The 19,392-nt window shown below is 31.0% G+C and overlaps 2 protein-coding genes across 5 annotated transcripts in view; one reads left to right on the forward strand and one right to left on the reverse strand.

Annotated features, from left to right (window-relative positions):
- LOC145324995 (uncharacterized) overlaps nucleotides 1-19,392 on the forward strand; it is a 94,020-nt gene that overhangs the window by 69,061 nt on the left and 5,567 nt on the right. The gene's annotated exons all lie outside the window — the stretch shown is intronic.
- LOC145324996 (uncharacterized) lies at nucleotides 9,249-16,094 on the reverse strand. Of its 4 annotated transcripts, none has more exons than XM_080167775.1 (10): nucleotides 15,924-16,094; nucleotides 15,087-15,204; nucleotides 14,387-14,473; nucleotides 13,507-13,563; nucleotides 13,000-13,169; nucleotides 12,632-12,751; nucleotides 11,527-11,610; nucleotides 10,513-10,584; nucleotides 9,991-10,166; nucleotides 9,249-9,395 (listed from the first exon to the last, which is right to left on the reverse strand). In XM_080167775.1, exons 5-9 carry the CDS (start codon nucleotides 13,164-13,166, stop codon nucleotides 10,163-10,165), a joined length of 447 nt encoding a protein of 148 aa, XP_080023901.1. In that variant the 5' UTR covers nucleotides 13,167-13,169; nucleotides 13,507-13,563; nucleotides 14,387-14,473; nucleotides 15,087-15,204; nucleotides 15,924-16,094; the 3' UTR covers nucleotides 9,249-9,395; nucleotides 9,991-10,162. The 4 variants fall into 4 exon arrangements, with proteins under 4 accessions (XP_080023901.1, XP_080023900.1, XP_080023899.1 ...); XM_080167774.1 differs by having other exon boundaries at nucleotides 15,826-16,076; XM_080167773.1 differs by lacking the exon at nucleotides 13,507-13,563 and having other exon boundaries at nucleotides 15,924-16,076.

Below are 19,392 nucleotides of genomic sequence, written 5' to 3' on the forward strand. Positions count from 1 at the left end.
TCTATAAGTTCTAGACCATAGTGTATAAATAACAATGAATAAAGTAGGGGAAGAATTGGGAAATTTACTTACACCAAGAAAGTATATAATCTCTTCCGTTCGACCCGCTACTTGAAAAATAACTTAATATCCGTGTCCGTCCGTAAACAAATCAGCAAAAGTATGATACGGCAGACATGAACTTCCTTGTTTATCGACGGATCAAAAAAATTAAAACATAAATTGCCAAAAATAAGGTAACACCTCTAATACTTATGATTTATTTATTGTTATATTGACATTATATTCAAACAATTTAGATTTTGGATATTATTTTAAAAAAAATACTCTTAGCTTATTATTTTTCCGCAACTTATGAACAAATATATCCTTGTTCTATTATAAACAGTAAAGAACCTTGTTGAGAATATAGCAAAAACAAGGATGAATATGTTTTAGTTTATCCAAATTTGACAAAGCACATGAAAATTAGATGAAAATAATATTAAGGATTAATTTGAAAACATAGGTAGACAAAATATAATTCTTTTGGTAAGCTAAGAGATTTATAATAGGATATACAATTAAAGGGGTAAATATGATCTTTTAATTAGAAGAATAGAATTTTTACATCTTATTTAATAGCCTTGCACTTGCTATTTCCCCATAACCTTGGAGACTAATGGATGGACTAAGCTTGTCAACAGAGTAGCTGCGCCACTTAAAATTGTGTTGAGGGGTGAATAAAAACTGTGGCACACACCACATAAATCTTTTTTTAGGCTATAAAACACACATTGTATTCCCCAGTTTAAGAATGGAAATCAGGACAAATAGAAAAGTAAATTATTATTTTTATACATGTATGATATGTACAAAAATGTAATTAATAGGGATTTGTTGACAATAGGCTAAATCCTATAAGTCTAAGAGTTAGGGTTACCTTCGCCTTACAATACATCCTGTTACATAAAGTAGTGTATTTTTCGTGTCAGAAGCTTAAGATCTCAATAACTATAGAACTGATTTGGTTCTCTATTTAAGAAACGCTTTACAAAGGTCTCGTGATGGTTTTAAGCTAATTAATTTTAGATTAAAGTCTTGGAAAGGTTTTAGGCTATTTTTCTAACAGCAGCTTTCTTGCCCTTTGCATACAAAGCAAGTAAATACTAGGAGAGCAGCTGCTAGTAGATAATTAAAGGAATATCTATGAGTTAAGAAACTCATTTAATAGGATTTGTCTCAAAATCTGTTAAATACAAATGTTTACTATTTTGTACAATTTTTCTCCACTTCATCTAAATTATGCTTTATTGTTCTATTTTTCAAAATTATATTTGTTCTCTTTCCCTGTATTTCGGGAGAAAAAGAGGTGAGCTTATAAAATTATATACTATGTAGTATGTAATATAAATACTTAGTTCCATAAGTCTTTTTCTTATTGCAGCATACAAAAGAATGTTATAGTATTTCATCTCAAAGAGAGGGGAAAATGGGCTGTTTATTACACCAGTCCCAAAACTTTTATAATAACCCTTTCTTATTAGTCGGCTTAACAACTTTGGGGACTTTATTGAATTTTGATTAGTTGGTTTATTAAGTTAAATGTTCAAACTACTAATTTTATACTACAGTAGGGGTAATTTTGTATATCATTATTGGGGCTGAACATCAATTTATCAGGCATTGTCATATCCCTGATTTCATTTGCTTCTAGCGGTTACGCACCTAGAGGCCTCTAGGGACACTTTAAGAAAAGAGGGAAGAATGATCGATCATTTATTTTTTATTTTAGTTTTAAAAGAATAAAAAGTTTTGCATAAGCAATTTCTCTTATGAAGACACACTGACAGACGGACATCCTGTTACTTTTACATATGGCATTTGGAAACCCACATTTATAGGTTATACAATATAAATTACCTTTATAATAAAGTTACGGGGATTAAGAAATAATAATTATTTTTTATTAAGTGTATTATATAATGTATAGAAATAACAATAATAAATGATATTGTATTACATATCTAGGTGAATCTTATTTATTGTTTCATTTAACATTTTTGCAAACTTTATTTAGCAGCATGCACCACTACTATAGTACATTTTATCGTTTTTTTGAGGTTGTAGACCTTTATCCATGAATATATGACTCGGCATCCGCGCTTAAGCAATGTGAAATCGTAAAGTAAGACTTATATTAGAACTGATTGCCTTCTTAATTTAACAATTAAGCAAAGTTATATGAGTTTCAAACTGACAAAGGTGGTTTATGTATGGCTGCCGAGCCTATTTGAAACCATCATTGGTTAAAAGATAATAAAAAACTCATTGAATTTATAATGTATTATTCTTGTTTATTTTGCCATACTAAAATGTACTCTATATATTTTCTTACAATTCTTATTTCATTTATTTGTTTACTGTTTTGGTATCTTGGTCGGTTTAGGAATTTCAATTAAATAAGTGAAGGACCCACTCAACATTTTTTCTTCCCATCTTAAGTTCATACTAACATGGAAAAGACCATTCAGAAGTTGAAATTCGTCATTTTAAATGATATCTTAATTTTTTACAACAAAATATTTTAAAAGTATAACCTATCCTAAATTTAATATAAATGCTTTGAATTTAATTTTTTATAAGTAAAAAGAATATTGTCAAAAACATAAACTTGATTCTTTTGATATCTAGGTTAATGTTTTTTGTTCAAATATGTTTTATTGTAAAGAAAATGTAAATCAAAAATAAATTGAATTAGAATAAATAAACGCATAATTGAATGTTCTTAGTTCAAAATGTTTTAATTTGTATAAAATTATATTTATGTAGAGCAGCTGCGCGTTGTTAAACCCATCTGGAATCCATTAAAAGCTTTGTTTGCAGCAGACACCCTTTTTATGTATTTGTTTGTAGCCATCAAGTATTAGCTGTTAGGTGCTTCAAGCCAAATTGTTGTCCAACTAAAAAAGTTGCAATTCTTTGGGGATTATTTACCAATTGAGAATTGTCTTTTTTGCTTTACTCAATTTTATTTATGTAGTATTAGATTTTTAAGATTTAATTGTAGAAAGCAAATTCTATAACACAAGTAAAAAAAATCAACGAATGTATAAAAATACAGGGATAATACAATGGTAGATAAATTGGTATAGATCCCCTTTGATTTCAAACAAAATTGCTTCTTCTGTAGGTGGGCCACTAACGTCTAGTTTGCAATTAACCTATTAAATTTCAATAAAAGTACCCAAAGTTTTGAGCCATAGAATACGATAAGGCGGTTATAAATTCTTGGGTACTCGTGTATTACAGTCTAATGTCCCCTCCCATCCTGACAGATATGACAAAACCTTTCTGAACCTGAAACACTTATGCTTGATCTCATGATCTAATGGTTTTCAAAAAAAAATTAATATCTCAGTCTGTATGAGAAATGTATGACTTGTTAAGGTTTAGCTGCCCATATATGGAGGCATGTGTTGATAAAAACATAAAAACACATAGTTCAAGGTGCCGCATTCATTAAACATCATAATTTACTGGGCAGGCATAAAGTTTAGATTTCATTTGACTAAACCCAAAAAAAGACTAACAGAATTCCTAGATACCAACACACGTATATGAACTTTGAAATCTCATTAAATTTAAATGTTATTAAAAATATATACCCAGCTGCTTTTAAGGCCTTTAAGCATGCATGTCATTAAACAATTCAGAGTTAGAACCATCTTACAATTTTAGTGGTTTTGATAAATATAAAGGCTGTTTTAGATTAATATAAAATCTCAAACATAACCATTCAGAAAACAAGACCCTACATGGTCTCAAAATGTATCACATAGATTTTTGCCATTGTGAGTTTTGGCCATGCTCAATGTTCATTCATATATTCTCATGGTTGTAATTGGCCAATTTTTACACTAAGGTTGAGAATTTAATTTTTTGTCTTGAATTTTGTATAGTATAACATATTGAGGAAAACATAACAGTTTTAAGCAGTAAAATGTGATTTTATCTGCTACCATTTAAGATAAACAACTGAATTTTTTTGGTGAATATTCTCGAAACAGATGAGCATCCCATTTATGATTTGCATGGTCCGTCAGTTCTCTACAGTTTGTGTGCTTTTTATTACTTTGTTCACTCTCATTATATTTCCTTTCTTATGACAACTGAATATCTGCTAGCTCTCTCTATTTGCCAATTCCTTTTTTTGCTTCGCTTCTTATGCATGTTGTCATCTTTATTTTACAACAAATTCTTAACTTTTAATCTGCCAATCCTTGTTAGATACTGATCAGTTGAGATAAGATAACTTCTTGTTTGAATCCATTACGTCCTTTCTCTTTTTAGACCACAAAATTTATGCTCTCTTTTTGCTGAAATAGTGGAAGCAAAATCAAAACAATTTATAAAATAAAAACTTGCGACATACTAAAAATATTAATGCATACAAAATTGGTTTTTATTATATTTGAATTTGAAATGTTAGATGCTTTTTTTGTGCACTTTTTATTGATATGATTATCTATGGTAAATGGTAAATATTTTATTTGTATGAGACAAATTTAGATTTAGAACAACAGTGTAGACTGTTTATACATTTAGAAGAGATTAGTTTAATATTCTACTTTATTACCACATCATAGAACATTTTTATATAGTATGTATTATGTATGCCTCCATCTAAATAAAAAAGTTTGGGTATAGTCCCTTTCGTGTGCTGAGTGCTCTAACCTTGCGGGGCCAATTGTCTATCCCTGCGGGGCAATCACTTAACCTATAATAACCTATCAAAAGCTACTGTGAAAATACGTCGAAAAGTTCAGTTGTTTTGGAGATCTGACCGGAAACGTACACGGACTAAAAAACTGCTCTGACCTTCTTGAAAAAATAATAATCAATTAATTAACCGATTTAGATTCTATGAATCTATGTACATATATGTTCTTTGGTAAATTTCCCTTATGTTTTAAGTTTTAATGCTCTGGTAGACGTTTCTCTCATTCTATCTCTAAATTAACCGTCTTATTAATTAGCGCAGGTACTTTATCATGCCATATTTTTATATAATTAAATAAACTGACAATAGTTACTTGTTCAGAGTTTAGTTTCAAAGATAAAATAATTAGCACATTATGTTTGCGCTACTTGTTGCTATTTCATACTTGTTTATCTATTATCTTTCTATCGGCCCTTTCTCCCTTTTATTTTATCTAAATTCACTGGTTAACCAATTCCCAGTTTGGTTGTTTTAGATACATTTATTTTGTAAACTGTTCCTTTACTTTCATAATGGGATATTATCAGGAATGGAGGAGACATTTGACTGTTAACTGCATTGGTACCCAAACTTTTATAATCACTTTTTATTTTGGGTACTTTTATTTGATTGTAATTGGTATGTTCATTAGGTTGAGTTTTCATCATTGAGGTCGTACATTTTATCGTCCATTGCCTTATACCCTAAGATCCGTGGATTCTATTGTGCTACTTTAATAAGTTTAGCTATCATAATCTAAGGTTCTGTCTGAATCTAAGGTTCTGTCTAAATCTAAGGTTCTGTCTGAATCTAAGGTTCTGTCTGTTAGTCCACAGTTATTAGTTAATGTTAAAAAATCCATTAACTGAAAGTGTAAAATGTAAGATCTAGTAAAATTGTTGTGCAACAGTTAGCTATTCTATTGTTGATTTTCAGTGCTTTTTATAGACACAAATTTTCATATGTTAAAATAGAAAGAAAAACAAAAGATAACAAAGTGGCAATTTTTAAATGTCCTTTGAGTGAATGAGAGTTATATGTCCTTCTTTTCAACACATAATTACATTTAATAATCCTCTAATTTTCTTCTGCTTTTGTTTCTGTCTTAGTTATTAGCTAAACAAGGATGACAATATTTCAAAACAGATATCCTAACAGACATAAAGTAGTAAGGTTATTTTGTTTGTAGCTTAAGATTTCGATAACTACTAAATCGATTGAGTTCTCCATTATAGGGAAGCTTCACGTGTGTTCTGGGATAGTTTCAGTTTCTTTTTTTTAGGTTCAAATAATTGAATGGTTTTAGTGTATTTTCGAATTTGCTAGTAAAAGGTATAGAACTTACTAAAGGTTAGACTATAGTTTCATTCAATTCTTTAATTATATAATATTTTGATACTATTATTCCCATTTTGGTGTAGTGCTTTCCAGGACAAAAATACATGGACATCTTTTAATTGAAACTTCTAAGAAATAAAACAAGACAAAAATATTCTTTTAGCAGAATAATCTAAGCAGGAATCAGTGTTGTTAGCAAAATTTTATCAAAAACCTTAAGTAGTACTTTTAAAGAGCAGCTGCAAGACCAGAAATAAAACCTACTTCAACTAATGACCTTGGTCACTTTAAGATTGTTTAATTAAAAGTTGAGAAATGATGAGTTTGAATAAAACAAATGTAATATGTCAGAATTTTTTTTAGAATAATCGATTTAAGATTAATTATTCTTACATTCCATACCTTTTAGTGCAATGTTCTGTCTTTCGTAGCAAAAGCATAGCTGCATAAGAAAATACATTAGCCTAAATTTTAGCAAGTATTGTCAACGAATTTTTATTTTCTAATCATACAATAAAACTCCTTGATACAGTCTGGTCTAGAATTTCAGAATCTGGCAAATAATTGGCACCAAATCTTGTAATTAATCTTTCTATGTGTCCCTCTCTCTCTTACACATCAGGAATCTCAAGGGATAAGACAATGAACCATGGATTGATATACATTCACAATGTTGATAAAACATTGCTCAGTCAGTATGTTAAATTTATTGGTTGAAAAGTTTGGATACTGCTAAATTATACCAAGTTTTGATGAAAGTATTCAAGCAATGAGAGAATAGGTTTAAAATAAATTTGAGTTTCTATTTAAATTTAAAGTCGAATGTACCCTTCCTCCCTTTTAATACACACACACTCACTCACCAAGTAACAAAGACCTTTTGTGGACTTAATTCTTCATTAAAAAGAGCAGAAATAGAGCTGAAAGTTGCCCTAACTTTGCAATTTGTATCTTAGAATCATAGAGGCTTTTAGATATTAATGAAGCACACAAAAAATAGAACATTTATTAGACTACACATTATTAAAACCATATATTTGAATAATATTCTTTTAACATATATTTCTATTGTAAATAAAATAAACTTCTAATATTTTGTTGAATTCAACTTATTTTAAAATGTAAAGTCTTTTCCATACAACAGTTTACAAGATATTAACTGACAATCATCATATAACCAGATACGAGAAACTAAAATTTTAGCTATTTATCAAATGTTTAAAATTTGTTTATTTGTTAGGAAACTTAGAAAGACACTTGGTATAATCTCAGGGTATTAATTTACAGTTTTTGCCAATTAAATGAGTTCTGGGGTCTGCGTATTATGTTGTGTGTGTTATCATTTCCACCAAAAGTTAATTATATATCTTTAAGGATAAGATAATGGGTGATAAATTGATGGACATTCCCAAAAATTATAACAAAATTATCAATTTTTTTGTTTAAATGTATTGGTTTAAAAGGTTGGACACTACTAGTTTGTAAGAATTATTTTGTGGACGAGAAAAGTGTGGAACGAATAGATATTAATGTATTATATCAAATAATATTGTAATAAAAGAAGATACTATTAGATTAGACTCATTAAATATATGTAAAAGGGTACAAATATTAGCGAATTTAATGGCTTTTAAATCTTTAAGCAATGTTTTGCAGGCACTTTCAATAGCTTTTATATCAACTGCAGGCTAAAAAATAGGACAAAACCGACCTATTACCATGTAACGCTATTCTGATAGTTCCATGGTTATAGTTTACTGAGTTTTACTTGTTTATCTTGTTAAATAAAAAGCAAGTGGATAGTAAATTGCAGGGTGCAAACACTCTATCATTATTGTAATCTCATATTGTAACTCTAATCCATGTACAAGACAATATCACATTTTAATTAAAACATTATGAAAACATGGCGATTTCCCTCAAAGCGTTAGGTCGATCGCAGAAACCCTCTCGCCTTAAATCCTATTATTTGTAAATTATTAAAAATAATTGGGTGAAAAATTGTTATTTTTTCTGGTGCTAGATGCTACTTTAGGCTAGGTTAGATTAGGTTATACTAAGTACAGAGTAGCCTCGCAGGGTTACAACACCGCAAATTTAATTACTTTAGAAGCGTAACATCTACATATTGTGTTGTAGCCATGCTGGTAATTACTGATTATGGAACTTCAAGTAATATTTATGATTGTTGCCGTCTTTGTTATTTTTAACATCAAAACTTGATTTAAAATTTAAAATATATAGAAATGAAGATATTCTAATAAGTAAAAATTCCGTGGTGTATGCTAATTAGTAGCAAAGCTAGTCTATATATCACTCTATATATCCGTCCATAACGCAAAGACGATGTGATTTTCTCGGCTGTCATTTAAGATATGTATTTCTGATTGTTTTGTAAAGATGCCACATAAATTTTTTTGCTTGAAGGTTACATGATTTTCTACCATTCTTTTATTTATACAAGCGAACATTTGTTTTATAATTCTCTTTGCCTGTTTGTCAATCCATGATTTTTTTTGTGCTGCGCTACTCATGTATGTTGTCAACCTTGCTTTATTCTTGAATGAAAATTTCATCTTTTCCCTGAAGATTTACATAATTTTGAATATTTAATCTAATCTATCAAAAGAAGCTTTAAGACGTGTCTGTAGGTAATAGGAAAAGTAATAGTTCCCAGGACGGAATTAATACCATAAAAAAACCTAGTTTTTACCACTTTTATGGTAAAATTTTACCAGCCTATACGATTTAAAAGGTGGTAAAATTTTACCGTAATCGTGGTAAAAACACTTTTGGTGGTACTTTCTCACGCTTTTTACCAGCGATTTTTACCACAATTATCGGTAAAATTTTACCAGATTTCCGGTAAAATATTACCATTTTAGGACGCAAATTTATACCAGATTTTGACCAATTTTTACCACTTTTTTGGTAAAATTTACCGCAAATTTCTGGTAGATTTTACCGAAAAAGTGGTAAAACTGTTCAACACCTGGTAATATTTTTGCCCTAAACTGGTAAAATTTTACCAGAAATAGGGTAAATATGGTAAAAATTTACCAATAATTGTGGTAAAAACGGGTGGTAAAAATCACGAGAAAGTGGTAAAAAACGACCTTAATTATAGAAAAACCTCGCTTGTACACAAAACGCAAAAATAAAAAAAAAATTGTTTTCATTATTATCTTTATTGATTGAAACAACACTTAAACATATTTTTCTTGATTCTACTGCTCTGGCCGCGAAAACTGTTGCGCAACCTCCTGGATTTGCTGGGCACCGGCCCCATTCGACCTCGGTATCACTGATATTCAACCTGGAATAAAATTGCTCATTAGTTAATTAGATAATTACAGGGATATAAAGGGATAAGACAATGGCTGATAAATTGATGTTCATCTCTAATGATGATACACATCGTTACCCCTTCTGTAGATTACAATAAGTGATTGAAATGTTAGGACACTCAACTTAATGAACCAACCAATAAAAAATCAATAAAAGTACCCAAGGTTGTTAGGCCAAAGAATAAGAAAATGTTATTTGAAAACTTTGGGGGCTAGTGTAATTTACAGCCCAATGTCCCATCCCTCCCTACTAAATATCTAATCTATAATACAAAGTAGAACGATGTCTGTCCGTCCGTCTGTCCGTCCGTCCGTCCGTCCGTCCCAAAGATAAAGCCTATACTCGCTGTTTACGCAAATGTGTCAGAACTTCCCCCCCCCCTTACTCTCACACCTAAATTTTTTCTTTTGAAAGCAAAAATAAAAGTGTGTAGGTTCGACTCCCCCTCTCCCCCCTCATTCATTTCCTACAGGCATCTTGACACGTGGCAAAAAAATCAGCAAACTTATCTAACTAAACATCTTTGAAAACGCAGAACGAGAAAAAATAAAGGGAAAGCTTACCTGGAAAACATAAGCAGTAACAACATCCCTGGCTAACAAGAACATGCTGTGTCCATACTACTCGGCATCATAACAGGGAACCCGATCTTGTCTGCCTCCGCCTTCAAGGTGTCCAGGCTCTGGTCCTCTCCGTGGTAACCGTGGATTACAGGTACGTTAGCGGCTTCCATGATCATCTAAAAAACAGGTTAAATATTAGAAAAATTGTAACGACAGACTTCTTTTAAATACACAGTTGCTTTTCCTAGAGCCTACTTGTGTTTCGTCTTAAAAGAGGATGGTTGGAGGGTTTTTACCAATGAAAATATTCGAGGTCATTTTTCCAAGAAGCGGTGTCATACCCCCCCCCCCCCGCCAAAAAAACAGCATAAACATTCCCTGAAAATTATGGAAGACCAGAAGATTGAGATCGTACAGGACAAATGAACAGACATCCTGTTACTCCGGTATAGTATAGAGTGTTATTTTTTTCTACTTGAAATCAACCAAAATAAGTTCCTGAGTAGCTACTCTATCATTTACCTTAGATGTAGACTTGATACCCATATCTCTAATGGCAGTGGACGGTGGACCAACAAATATAACTCCTTTCTCCTGATAAAAAAAAAATTTAAATTAAAAGGTAGGTATCATTCTTATTAATATAATATTACATTCTTGAAATTAACCAGAAAAAAACGTAAGCAGTACAGTGGCGTGCACAGGGTTTTTACGGGAAGGGATGTAATCTTAGAGGTTTTTAAAAAACGGGGGGGGGGGGGGGAATCTACATAATTTTAATTTTAAGGGGTGTGTTGTCAACCCCATTCCTCACACTAATGACCGTGGACAAGATAATGAACGAAATATACATATATAAATCCCCAAATATATTGAACAAAACAACACCTTAGATTAGTTCAGACACTGCTAGTTTGAATGAACCAATCAAGATTTAAAGTTGTGAGCTAACGTGTTTATAAAACTTTGGGTACCAGTATAACTTCCAGTCTAATATCCACTCCCTCCCTGCAGTCAAATGGAAAATATTACCTGTCCAGGGATATAAAATACACGTGGATATTATTAATGACATATCATGGAAATTTGTTGTCATGAATTTAGGTTCCTAACATGGACTTCATATATTGGTCAGATCGTTTACCCAGAAGGAGGTAAGGGGGTGTTGTAAGGGAGGAATAAGGGTGTATCTTTATTTTAGCCCGCTGTGAGTACCGCTTTATTAGAGTACATGAAAAACTGGTGTAACATCCAGGTAATAATATATCCATTTACCCAAGAATCTTAAGGGATAAGACAATGGTCGACAAATTGATGTACTGTACATGTACAACCCCATTGATGATACACAAAATTACCCCTTACATAGATTACCTTTTGTGGTTGATACGTTTGGACACTCAACTTAATGTACCAACCAATCAGGGATCACTTAATCCCCAAAGTTGTTAAGCCAACGAATAAGAATACGTTATTATAAAAGTTTGGGGACACGTGTAGTTAACAGCCCATTGTCCCCTCCCTCCCTGCATTTACCTGGCAAAGATTAGCAAACTCGACATTCTCGGAGAGAAATCCATAGCCAGGATGTACAGCATCGGAGCCGGTTTCCGCCGCAACCTAAGATAATACAGTGTATGGTCAATAGTAACTAAGCCCCTAGAGGCCTCTAGGGGCACTTGAGTTAGTGGTGAGTTGAAATAGATCCCAACATTTTTTTATTTTAGTTTCAATAGAAAAAGTAAAAAAAATCCATCTTAAGGCTTAAATATGATCAGAAAATAGAATAAAACCAACTCAGGACCTATGTGATGCCTACCTAAAATAGAGAACCCAATCGGATCAGTAGTTATTTAGAAAAAAAGTCTTACTGCTTTATATAATAGGATGATGCATATAAGAGTTATTTTAAATCTTAATAGGTAGATTCTTCCAAGTTTCAATTTAAATTATCAATCACACCATTAAGCAAAAAACAACACCCATTTTTTTTGCAATGTGAAAGGTGTGGGGAGGGGGGGGGGGCTGGGAAAGAGCCGACCCACTACCTTGAATTTTAATTTTTCAAAGTTTTTAAAAAATAAAATTTTTGGGGTAATTTTTCTTAGGCCTATAAAAAAATCCATGTATAAATTAAAACCTTTCCGAGACATACAATAAGCTTCAATGTAGAGGAGAGACGTGTACGTACGCTAGATATTTCGCTACAAACGAAGACAAACAAACATCCTGTTACTTTTATTTAAGGATTATTTTAATCAATCAATTCTTGTAATGTCCATCTAAAACTAATACCTAACAGTATAATGTCAGAGATATAAAGGGATAAGAAAATCTTTAATAAAGCAATAAAAGAGATGGTAGGCATTTAAAGTTAGCAAATTTGGAAATTACACTAATATATTTTGTTTATATACTAAATTGTTTAAAGTAAAAAGGTTCTTTGTCTTTAGCTTAAGATTTCGATAACTACTAAACCGATTGAGTTCTCCTTTATAGGTAGGAAAGCTTCTCATATGACACGGAATGGTTTTAGACTATATTTCTGTCCCCTATCTATCCTTTTTAATACAGAGCCCCTAAATGCTAGGGCCGCAGCCGCTAGCAATATCTAAACTAATCTTAAAATTTAAAATTTTACCTTGGTGGAGGGGATCTACCACCCCCTCTGCCACCACGTCCTCTGAAACCACCCCTGTCCCCTCCACGGTCTCTGCCTCTAAAGCCACCCTTATCACCTCCCCTTCCTCTAGAGCCACCTCTGTTATTTTTAAATGTTTTCATTTTGAAAAAAAAAAATTCGATGATTTTTAGTAAGTATTTTGGAAGATTAATTTTAAATTTTTTTATCTTAGGTACTGCTGTTTTATTAGCGCAGCAACTTTATAACAAAACTGTACGTCAGTCCATGGCGAAATTACAAAAAATGCATTGCTTTTAAACGTTACATTTAATAAATAGGCCTACCTAAAGATTTTCTAACTTTTACTTTTTAAAACAAAAACTTTCCTAGAGTAATGTGGGGGGCTGCGTCTTTCATACCTATCCCCGCCCCCACCCCGGCCTCTACCTCTGTAAGAACTGCGCCCCCTATCACCTCCGCCTCCACGTCCCCTGCCTCGTCCCCGGGATATTTCCACTCTCAGCCGTTCACCGGCATATAATGTACCGTTCATTTCCTTAAAAAATAAAGTGAAGTAAAAATAACTTCAAGACCTGAAGTTTGTTTAATAACAATAAGGTAAAAATAAATCAAAACAATTCCCTATAACTTAAAAATACCTCCTACCCTTGTGGAATATTCTAAACCCTTCTTGATCTCCCTAAACCTAACTAAAAGCAGTAGTGAAAGTTTCAAACAAAAAATTCAAGTAATGAAAAGGTGAAGGCAAGCCTTGACTTTTAAGGGGGTGGCAACACCCAGCCATTTTGTTGTAAAGAAACCAAAATATTGTTTGTATTATTATACAGATCTACAAAGATAAATATAAGCTGCGAAACTTTTCTGTAACTTACTTCTTCAACTGCCCCCTATGTTTCAAATGCTGATCTGAGGTCTTGTTTCTTTACAATCTAAATAAAAGAATTTGTTATAATCAAAAACTATAGGTATGAAACTAAAAAAATACGACAAAAGTAGAAACCTTATACTTTTTAGCTAGACCAAAATAATCAGTAGGTAACAAGTTTGAAATAGATAGGACAATTCCTACATGCTTGAATTAATGATAATAGCTATGAGTTTCGTCCATACAGACCGGCCATCCAACACTAATTATAGAAAAGCTTCGCGTTTACAAAAAACATAATTCCCTTCCACAAAATAACAATGATAACGTTTATGAGAGTAAAGCTCTCAAATAAGACAGTGGGACAAACGGAATTTTGTTGGTAAAACTTCAAGGATTTTAAGGGATAAGGCAATCCCCGATAAATTGATCCACATCATTAATGATTATTAACAAAATTACATCTTTATAATTATAATTTTTTTTTCAATTTTTTTCAATTTTGTACCCCCCCCCCCCCCCCCCGACTACCGACGAACAAGTATTTTAGGTTAGGTTAGGTTTTAGGCTAGGGAGCCGAGCGCTGCGGCTAGGCAGGCAAGGATAATACCACCTACTCTAATGAATGTAGAATATACGTGGATATTACGACAGGGGGAAAAAATTGTCGTTATTTTAGCTTGCTAACATGAAATTCGTTTATTGGTCAGTTTGTTCAACCAGTAGTAGGGTAAGGATTGGGTTTAAAGAAGGGGGGTATCTTTATTTTAGCCAGCTGTGAGCATCTCCTTATCAGAGTAAATGAAAATGTGGTACAACATCCCAGTAATAATATATCGATTATTTTTATAAACTTTAATGGAAAAAACATTAAAAAAATAATATACCTGTCTAGCTAACACTCTGGTAAGGGTTTCCATAGTCTTAAACCACTCCCGGATTAATTCTTCCCATAAAGTTAGTCCACTCAAAACCTAAAACAAACGAACTTATTTTGACAAGTAGAAAAGTTGGTGGAAAAATAATTCATCTAAATTAATGAAGCAAAAATTCGTCCCCAAACTTCATTTTTAATTCTTGATACAGATTTTAAAGGGTGGGGCTTAAAGGGTGTTAACTCCACTCAACCCGTAAAACCCCTTATTTGTTTCCCTTCAAAATTAAAAAAAAATATATTAGATTACCAACCTCAAACCTTTGAAATCCCTCATTTTATCCCTCTTAAAATTAAAAGCTTGACGTACAATCAACCATTGGTTGTCTTTAGGACGATTGGCAAATAGATCTGATTCCTGTACTGTAGAACAAATAAAACATTATGGAATGGATATAGAATATACGTGGATATTGATGACAGTGGAAAAATTGAAGTCAATTTAGGTTGCTAACATGAAACTCATTCAATGGTCAGTTTGTTTATCCAGTAGGACGGGACGGAATGGAGTAAAGGGGGCGAATTAGGGTTATCGTCATTTTAGCCCACTGGGAGTTTTACTTTATTAGAGAAAATAAAAATCTAGTGTAACATCCAAGTAATAAAATATCTATTTCTGCAGGTTATCTTAATTATAGTATAGCTAACATTACCTCTAGAAACTGATCCCAAAGTTCACAGGACACAACAACATAGAGATTAGCCTTGATCCATGTGACAATGAGGGTCTGGAAGATGGCCTGGGTCAACCTTCCTCCAAGGGTGTCCTCCCTGATAAGCATAGATAACTATTAACTAAAGATCTAAGAACAAATTAAATATAAATAGGCTATTTTTATTTAAGTGTGTAGGTAGGTATAAAGTATACTTTTTATCTAAAAATGGTATTTTTGTCTCTGATTTTATTTATCACGTCGTATTATAGACAGCTTTCCGCGACTGGTAAAATGAGAAATTTTCAGATCAATAGCAATTTTGTTAGCCCCGAGGGGCCAAAGGACTGGCCTAACAAAGCTGGTATTGATAATATAATTTCTAGACTATTGTTCATAGAAAATTGTCTGTAATACGTAATTTTTCAGTATGGCCCAGAACCATTTTTAATCCAGGGGATATTTATCGGTTTCAAAGCCATACTGGAAACTCTTTGTTTTCAAATTTTTCAATATTGAAAAAAAAATTTCTAAGAGGATAATACCAAAAAAACAATTTAATGGACATTTTATATAATACGAAAATTTCTTCCTTTCCCTGTACCTTATAAAAATCGTCGGAAAAAGCCGTTTTTTAAGCAAACAAAAGCGCGTTTTGCTCTATCTGTGAGATATTATGAATATGATAATGTTAAGATGAGAAAAATTTACGTTCACAGTCCCTTTAAAGACACAATACCTGTAATAATAATGTACAAACTTTTCAACCACTAATAATACCCTGGCCTTTCTAATTAAAGCCTAGGCAGAGCAATGCTGGTTAGCTCAAACGTGTACCGTGGTTTCTGTAGAACTGTTCTTCTGAAGCCAATACAGGGTTACGAAAGTTTAAATTGATGTTTTTTTTTTTTAATGTTAATATTAAATGTAATATAGTTTTGTAATGACATATAAAATATATATTCGATAGAATATAAAAAAATATAGTGCATTCAATATTAAAAAAAATATTTAAATATATATATAGTTGTTAACCATATATGATCCATATAAGAATCTATTTCCGGCCGGGTTCTTAAAAGATATTGCCGCGTTTTTTCGACATTTTTTAAGCTATGAATAACAAGCGCGACATTCGCGAAATCTAAAAGAGTATACAATGATTTATTTAATTATTTCGCTTTTGATGGTACGGCCTTCATAGAAAAAAAAAGATTATCTTCAATCCATTTTTGCTGCATATTAATTAATGCATCTTTTTAGAGCTGTGTTAGACATTAGAAAAATTGCTAAAAAAATAATTTAAAATTCAGTATTTTTATGTTATATACTCTGTTTGAAATTCTATCGTCAACGTTCAATCAATCAATGTCTAAAAAACGCCGAAAAAATGTGGCATTCATCTTTTAAAAACCCATCTCGGTGGTATTTCCGGTTGGCAAAGACAACATAAATATAGAAATCATGAAACATTGTTGTTCCACAATTTTGCCACATTTTTAAACATCTTGCTTAAAAAAAATCTTCCTTGTAAATTCTACAAATTTAAATATTTAGAGAAAATTGAGTAGTAATTTACTTCTTGATTCAAAATATTTGATTAAATTGAATCAAAACTAATAATTATTTTTGGCACTCTATATTCAAATAATCATAAGCTTATCCATAGTGCGCATGCGCGCACAGAGGTGCCATAAATTTCAAAACTTAAAAAATAAGTTTTGTAGCGAAATTAATTACTCTATAATTCGAAATCTCTGTCTTTCTTTTAGAAACATTCAGGGGAATATACGAAAGCTTATATTTATATTAAAGATGAAAAGTCGATAAATTCAAATGCACACGGCACATCTGCGTAAACACACCCTGGATTTTTTTTCTTTTAATTTTAATTCGTATGAAGCTAGCTCAAATAAGTAAATATTAAATTTGATATATTTTTGATGATGCGGGAGGATGTTTTAAAAGAAATGATGAAATAATTTTCAAGGTTTTAAAAAAAAGTTAGCTTCTTTTATGCGAAAAAATTCAATAAAAAGTAAAAATTTTTACCAAAAAGTTGGTCAAATTTTACCAAGTTTTTTTTTTTGTTAAAGTCCAAAAATTTGGACTTAGCCTAAAAATTTACCTTGTCAATTTTTACCAAAAAGTTGGTCAAATTTTACCAAGTTTTTTTTTTTGGCAAAGTCCAAAAATCTGGACTTAGCCTAAAAATTTACCTTGTCAATTTTTACCAAAAAGTTGGTCAAATTTTACAAAGTTTTTTTTTTTGGCAAAGTCCAAAAATTTGGACTTAGCCTAAAAATTTACCTTGTCAATTTTTACCAAAAAGTTGGTCAAATTTTACCAAGTTCATTTTTTTTGGCAAAGTCCAAAAATCTGGACTTAGCCTAAAAAAATACCTTGTCAAATTTTACCAATTTTTTGGTAAAAATTGACCAAATTGCGTTTTTTTGTCTAAGTCCGAAAATTCGGACTTAACCTGAAAAATAGAGTTGTAAAATTGACCACATTTTTGGTAAAACTTCCAAAAGTGGTAAAATTAAAAAAAAAAAAAAAAATTTAAATTTAGGCTTCATTGTATAGAAGTCATTATTTTAAAGTACTACAACTGATTATGAAGAGCTGTTTTTTATTTAAAACACCAAAAACGGGTTTTTTTGTTTCGTCAAATTTTACAAAAAAAATGGTAAAATTTGACTAATTTTTTGGCTAAAATTTTTGCTGGTAAAATTTACCACGAAACTGGTATATTTTACCAGGTTGACCAGCTTTACCACTTTTCTGGTAAAACGATTTTTTTTTCTGGTATTTCGTAGAACCTGGGTTATTTATCGTATAATGTTATAGACAGCTTTCCGCGGATGATAAGTGATAATTATTTATCGTATCCTTATATAGAATGCTTCCCGCGGATATTAAATTTAAAGAATATAAGATTAATTCCAAAGTCCGGCTAATATTATAATTTTTATTTTATTTTTCGTGGAAGATATTTCAAGATCAACGTTTTAGAGGATTTTTCATTGATTTTAACCATCATACAATTAAAAAAAAACAGAATTGATTGTCTTTCACAGTGTATACAATTGTTATAAAATAATTCTAAAACAAATTGCCTATTACTAAATCCCTGAAAATAGAATCCAGGCACTTTCCCAACAAAGAATAGTTTAAATTAAAATTAAAATTTTTCAATGTTCTTTGTCCAATTTTACATTTTATTAAAAAGTTTAAGTAAAAATAAAGGTAGTACGAATGCCCTCAATTCTAACTTATTTTGATCATAAAATAGACATAATAAATTTGTCAAAAAAGAGCTAATGTTTAAAACGTAGGAAATTACAATTTGTCTGATGATACATTAGACTTATTAGTCGAGTTGATCAACAATTATAATCCAATCTTAAATTAACATTAATGCTCTAATTATATTAAATATACCAAAGGAAATTGTTATTTATATCAAAAATAGTGCCACATCTTTGAGTTTTTAAAAAGATTTTATTTGATTTTTCATTTTAATAAACTCTATTTAACTCTATTATCTTAAGACGGGAAGTCTTGAGAAATATTAAAACCTGCTCAAATTATACCATCATATTAATCTTCTGCAAGGTTATTTATATGGGTAGGAAAATTATATTATCTGTCATATCATATCTTTATTGTAATAAACATATAGCTTTTTCCCATATAAAACTGTTTTGCATTTAATCATATAAAGAATAATATTAGTCTACAAATGATCTCACGAGATTTTCATTTAAAATAGCCAAAAACCTGCCCATAATGAAAGAGTTTGTCTTCAATTGGTGAAGCAGTAAAATACTGGATACAATGTAACATAAAAGAGTCACATAGAGAGACAGCTTCTTAATATTTTATATCAGTTTTCAGTAAATTTTATCTACTTTATTTCATAACCAAAATATGATGTGTGACCTTACAGAAAATTTGCATATTTTATCATGGTATTATAAAACCAAGAAAGATCAAAAATATAAAATTAGATTTTGTATAATTATATGTTTTCGTTACTTCCTCAACATCGTATTTGTACGAAAACTTCTATATGGATAATATCTATAAAAGCACATTAAAAGATTTAATTGTTCATGCATGGATGTTTAAAGACTTCAATTTTTTAAAGATTTATGTTAAGACATTGGATTTATTATTCACGGAACCTCGATTATTAGGTTGAGAGGTTTCGTGATTAACTAAGAATTTTGAATTCTTATTTGCAATATTTTGCAAGTGGTTGATGATATGTGTTACACAATATCTAGAAAATGGCTAAATA

Source organism: Acartia tonsa, chromosome 7 (assembly GCF_053477335.1).
Source record: "Acartia tonsa isolate MP-2025a chromosome 7, ASM5347733v1, whole genome shotgun sequence".
NCBI lineage: Eukaryota > Metazoa > Arthropoda > Copepoda > Calanoida > Acartiidae > Acartia > Acartia tonsa.

Bases quoted from the DNA above. Each gene is read 5' to 3' on its own strand.
- LOC145324996 (XM_080167773.1), bottom strand. From the start codon at position 14,419: ATGGAAACCCTTACCAGAGTGTTAGCTAGACAG. The intron at 12,752-12,999 runs GAAAGTTTTTGT...TAAAAATAACAG, and splicing joins AGCCCCCCACATTACTCTAG to AGGTGGCTCTAGAGGAAGGG. The intron at 11,611-12,631 runs GTAAAATTTTAA...GTATTATCTTAG, and splicing joins GGTAGATCCCCTCCACCAAG to GTTGCGGCGGAAACCGGCTC.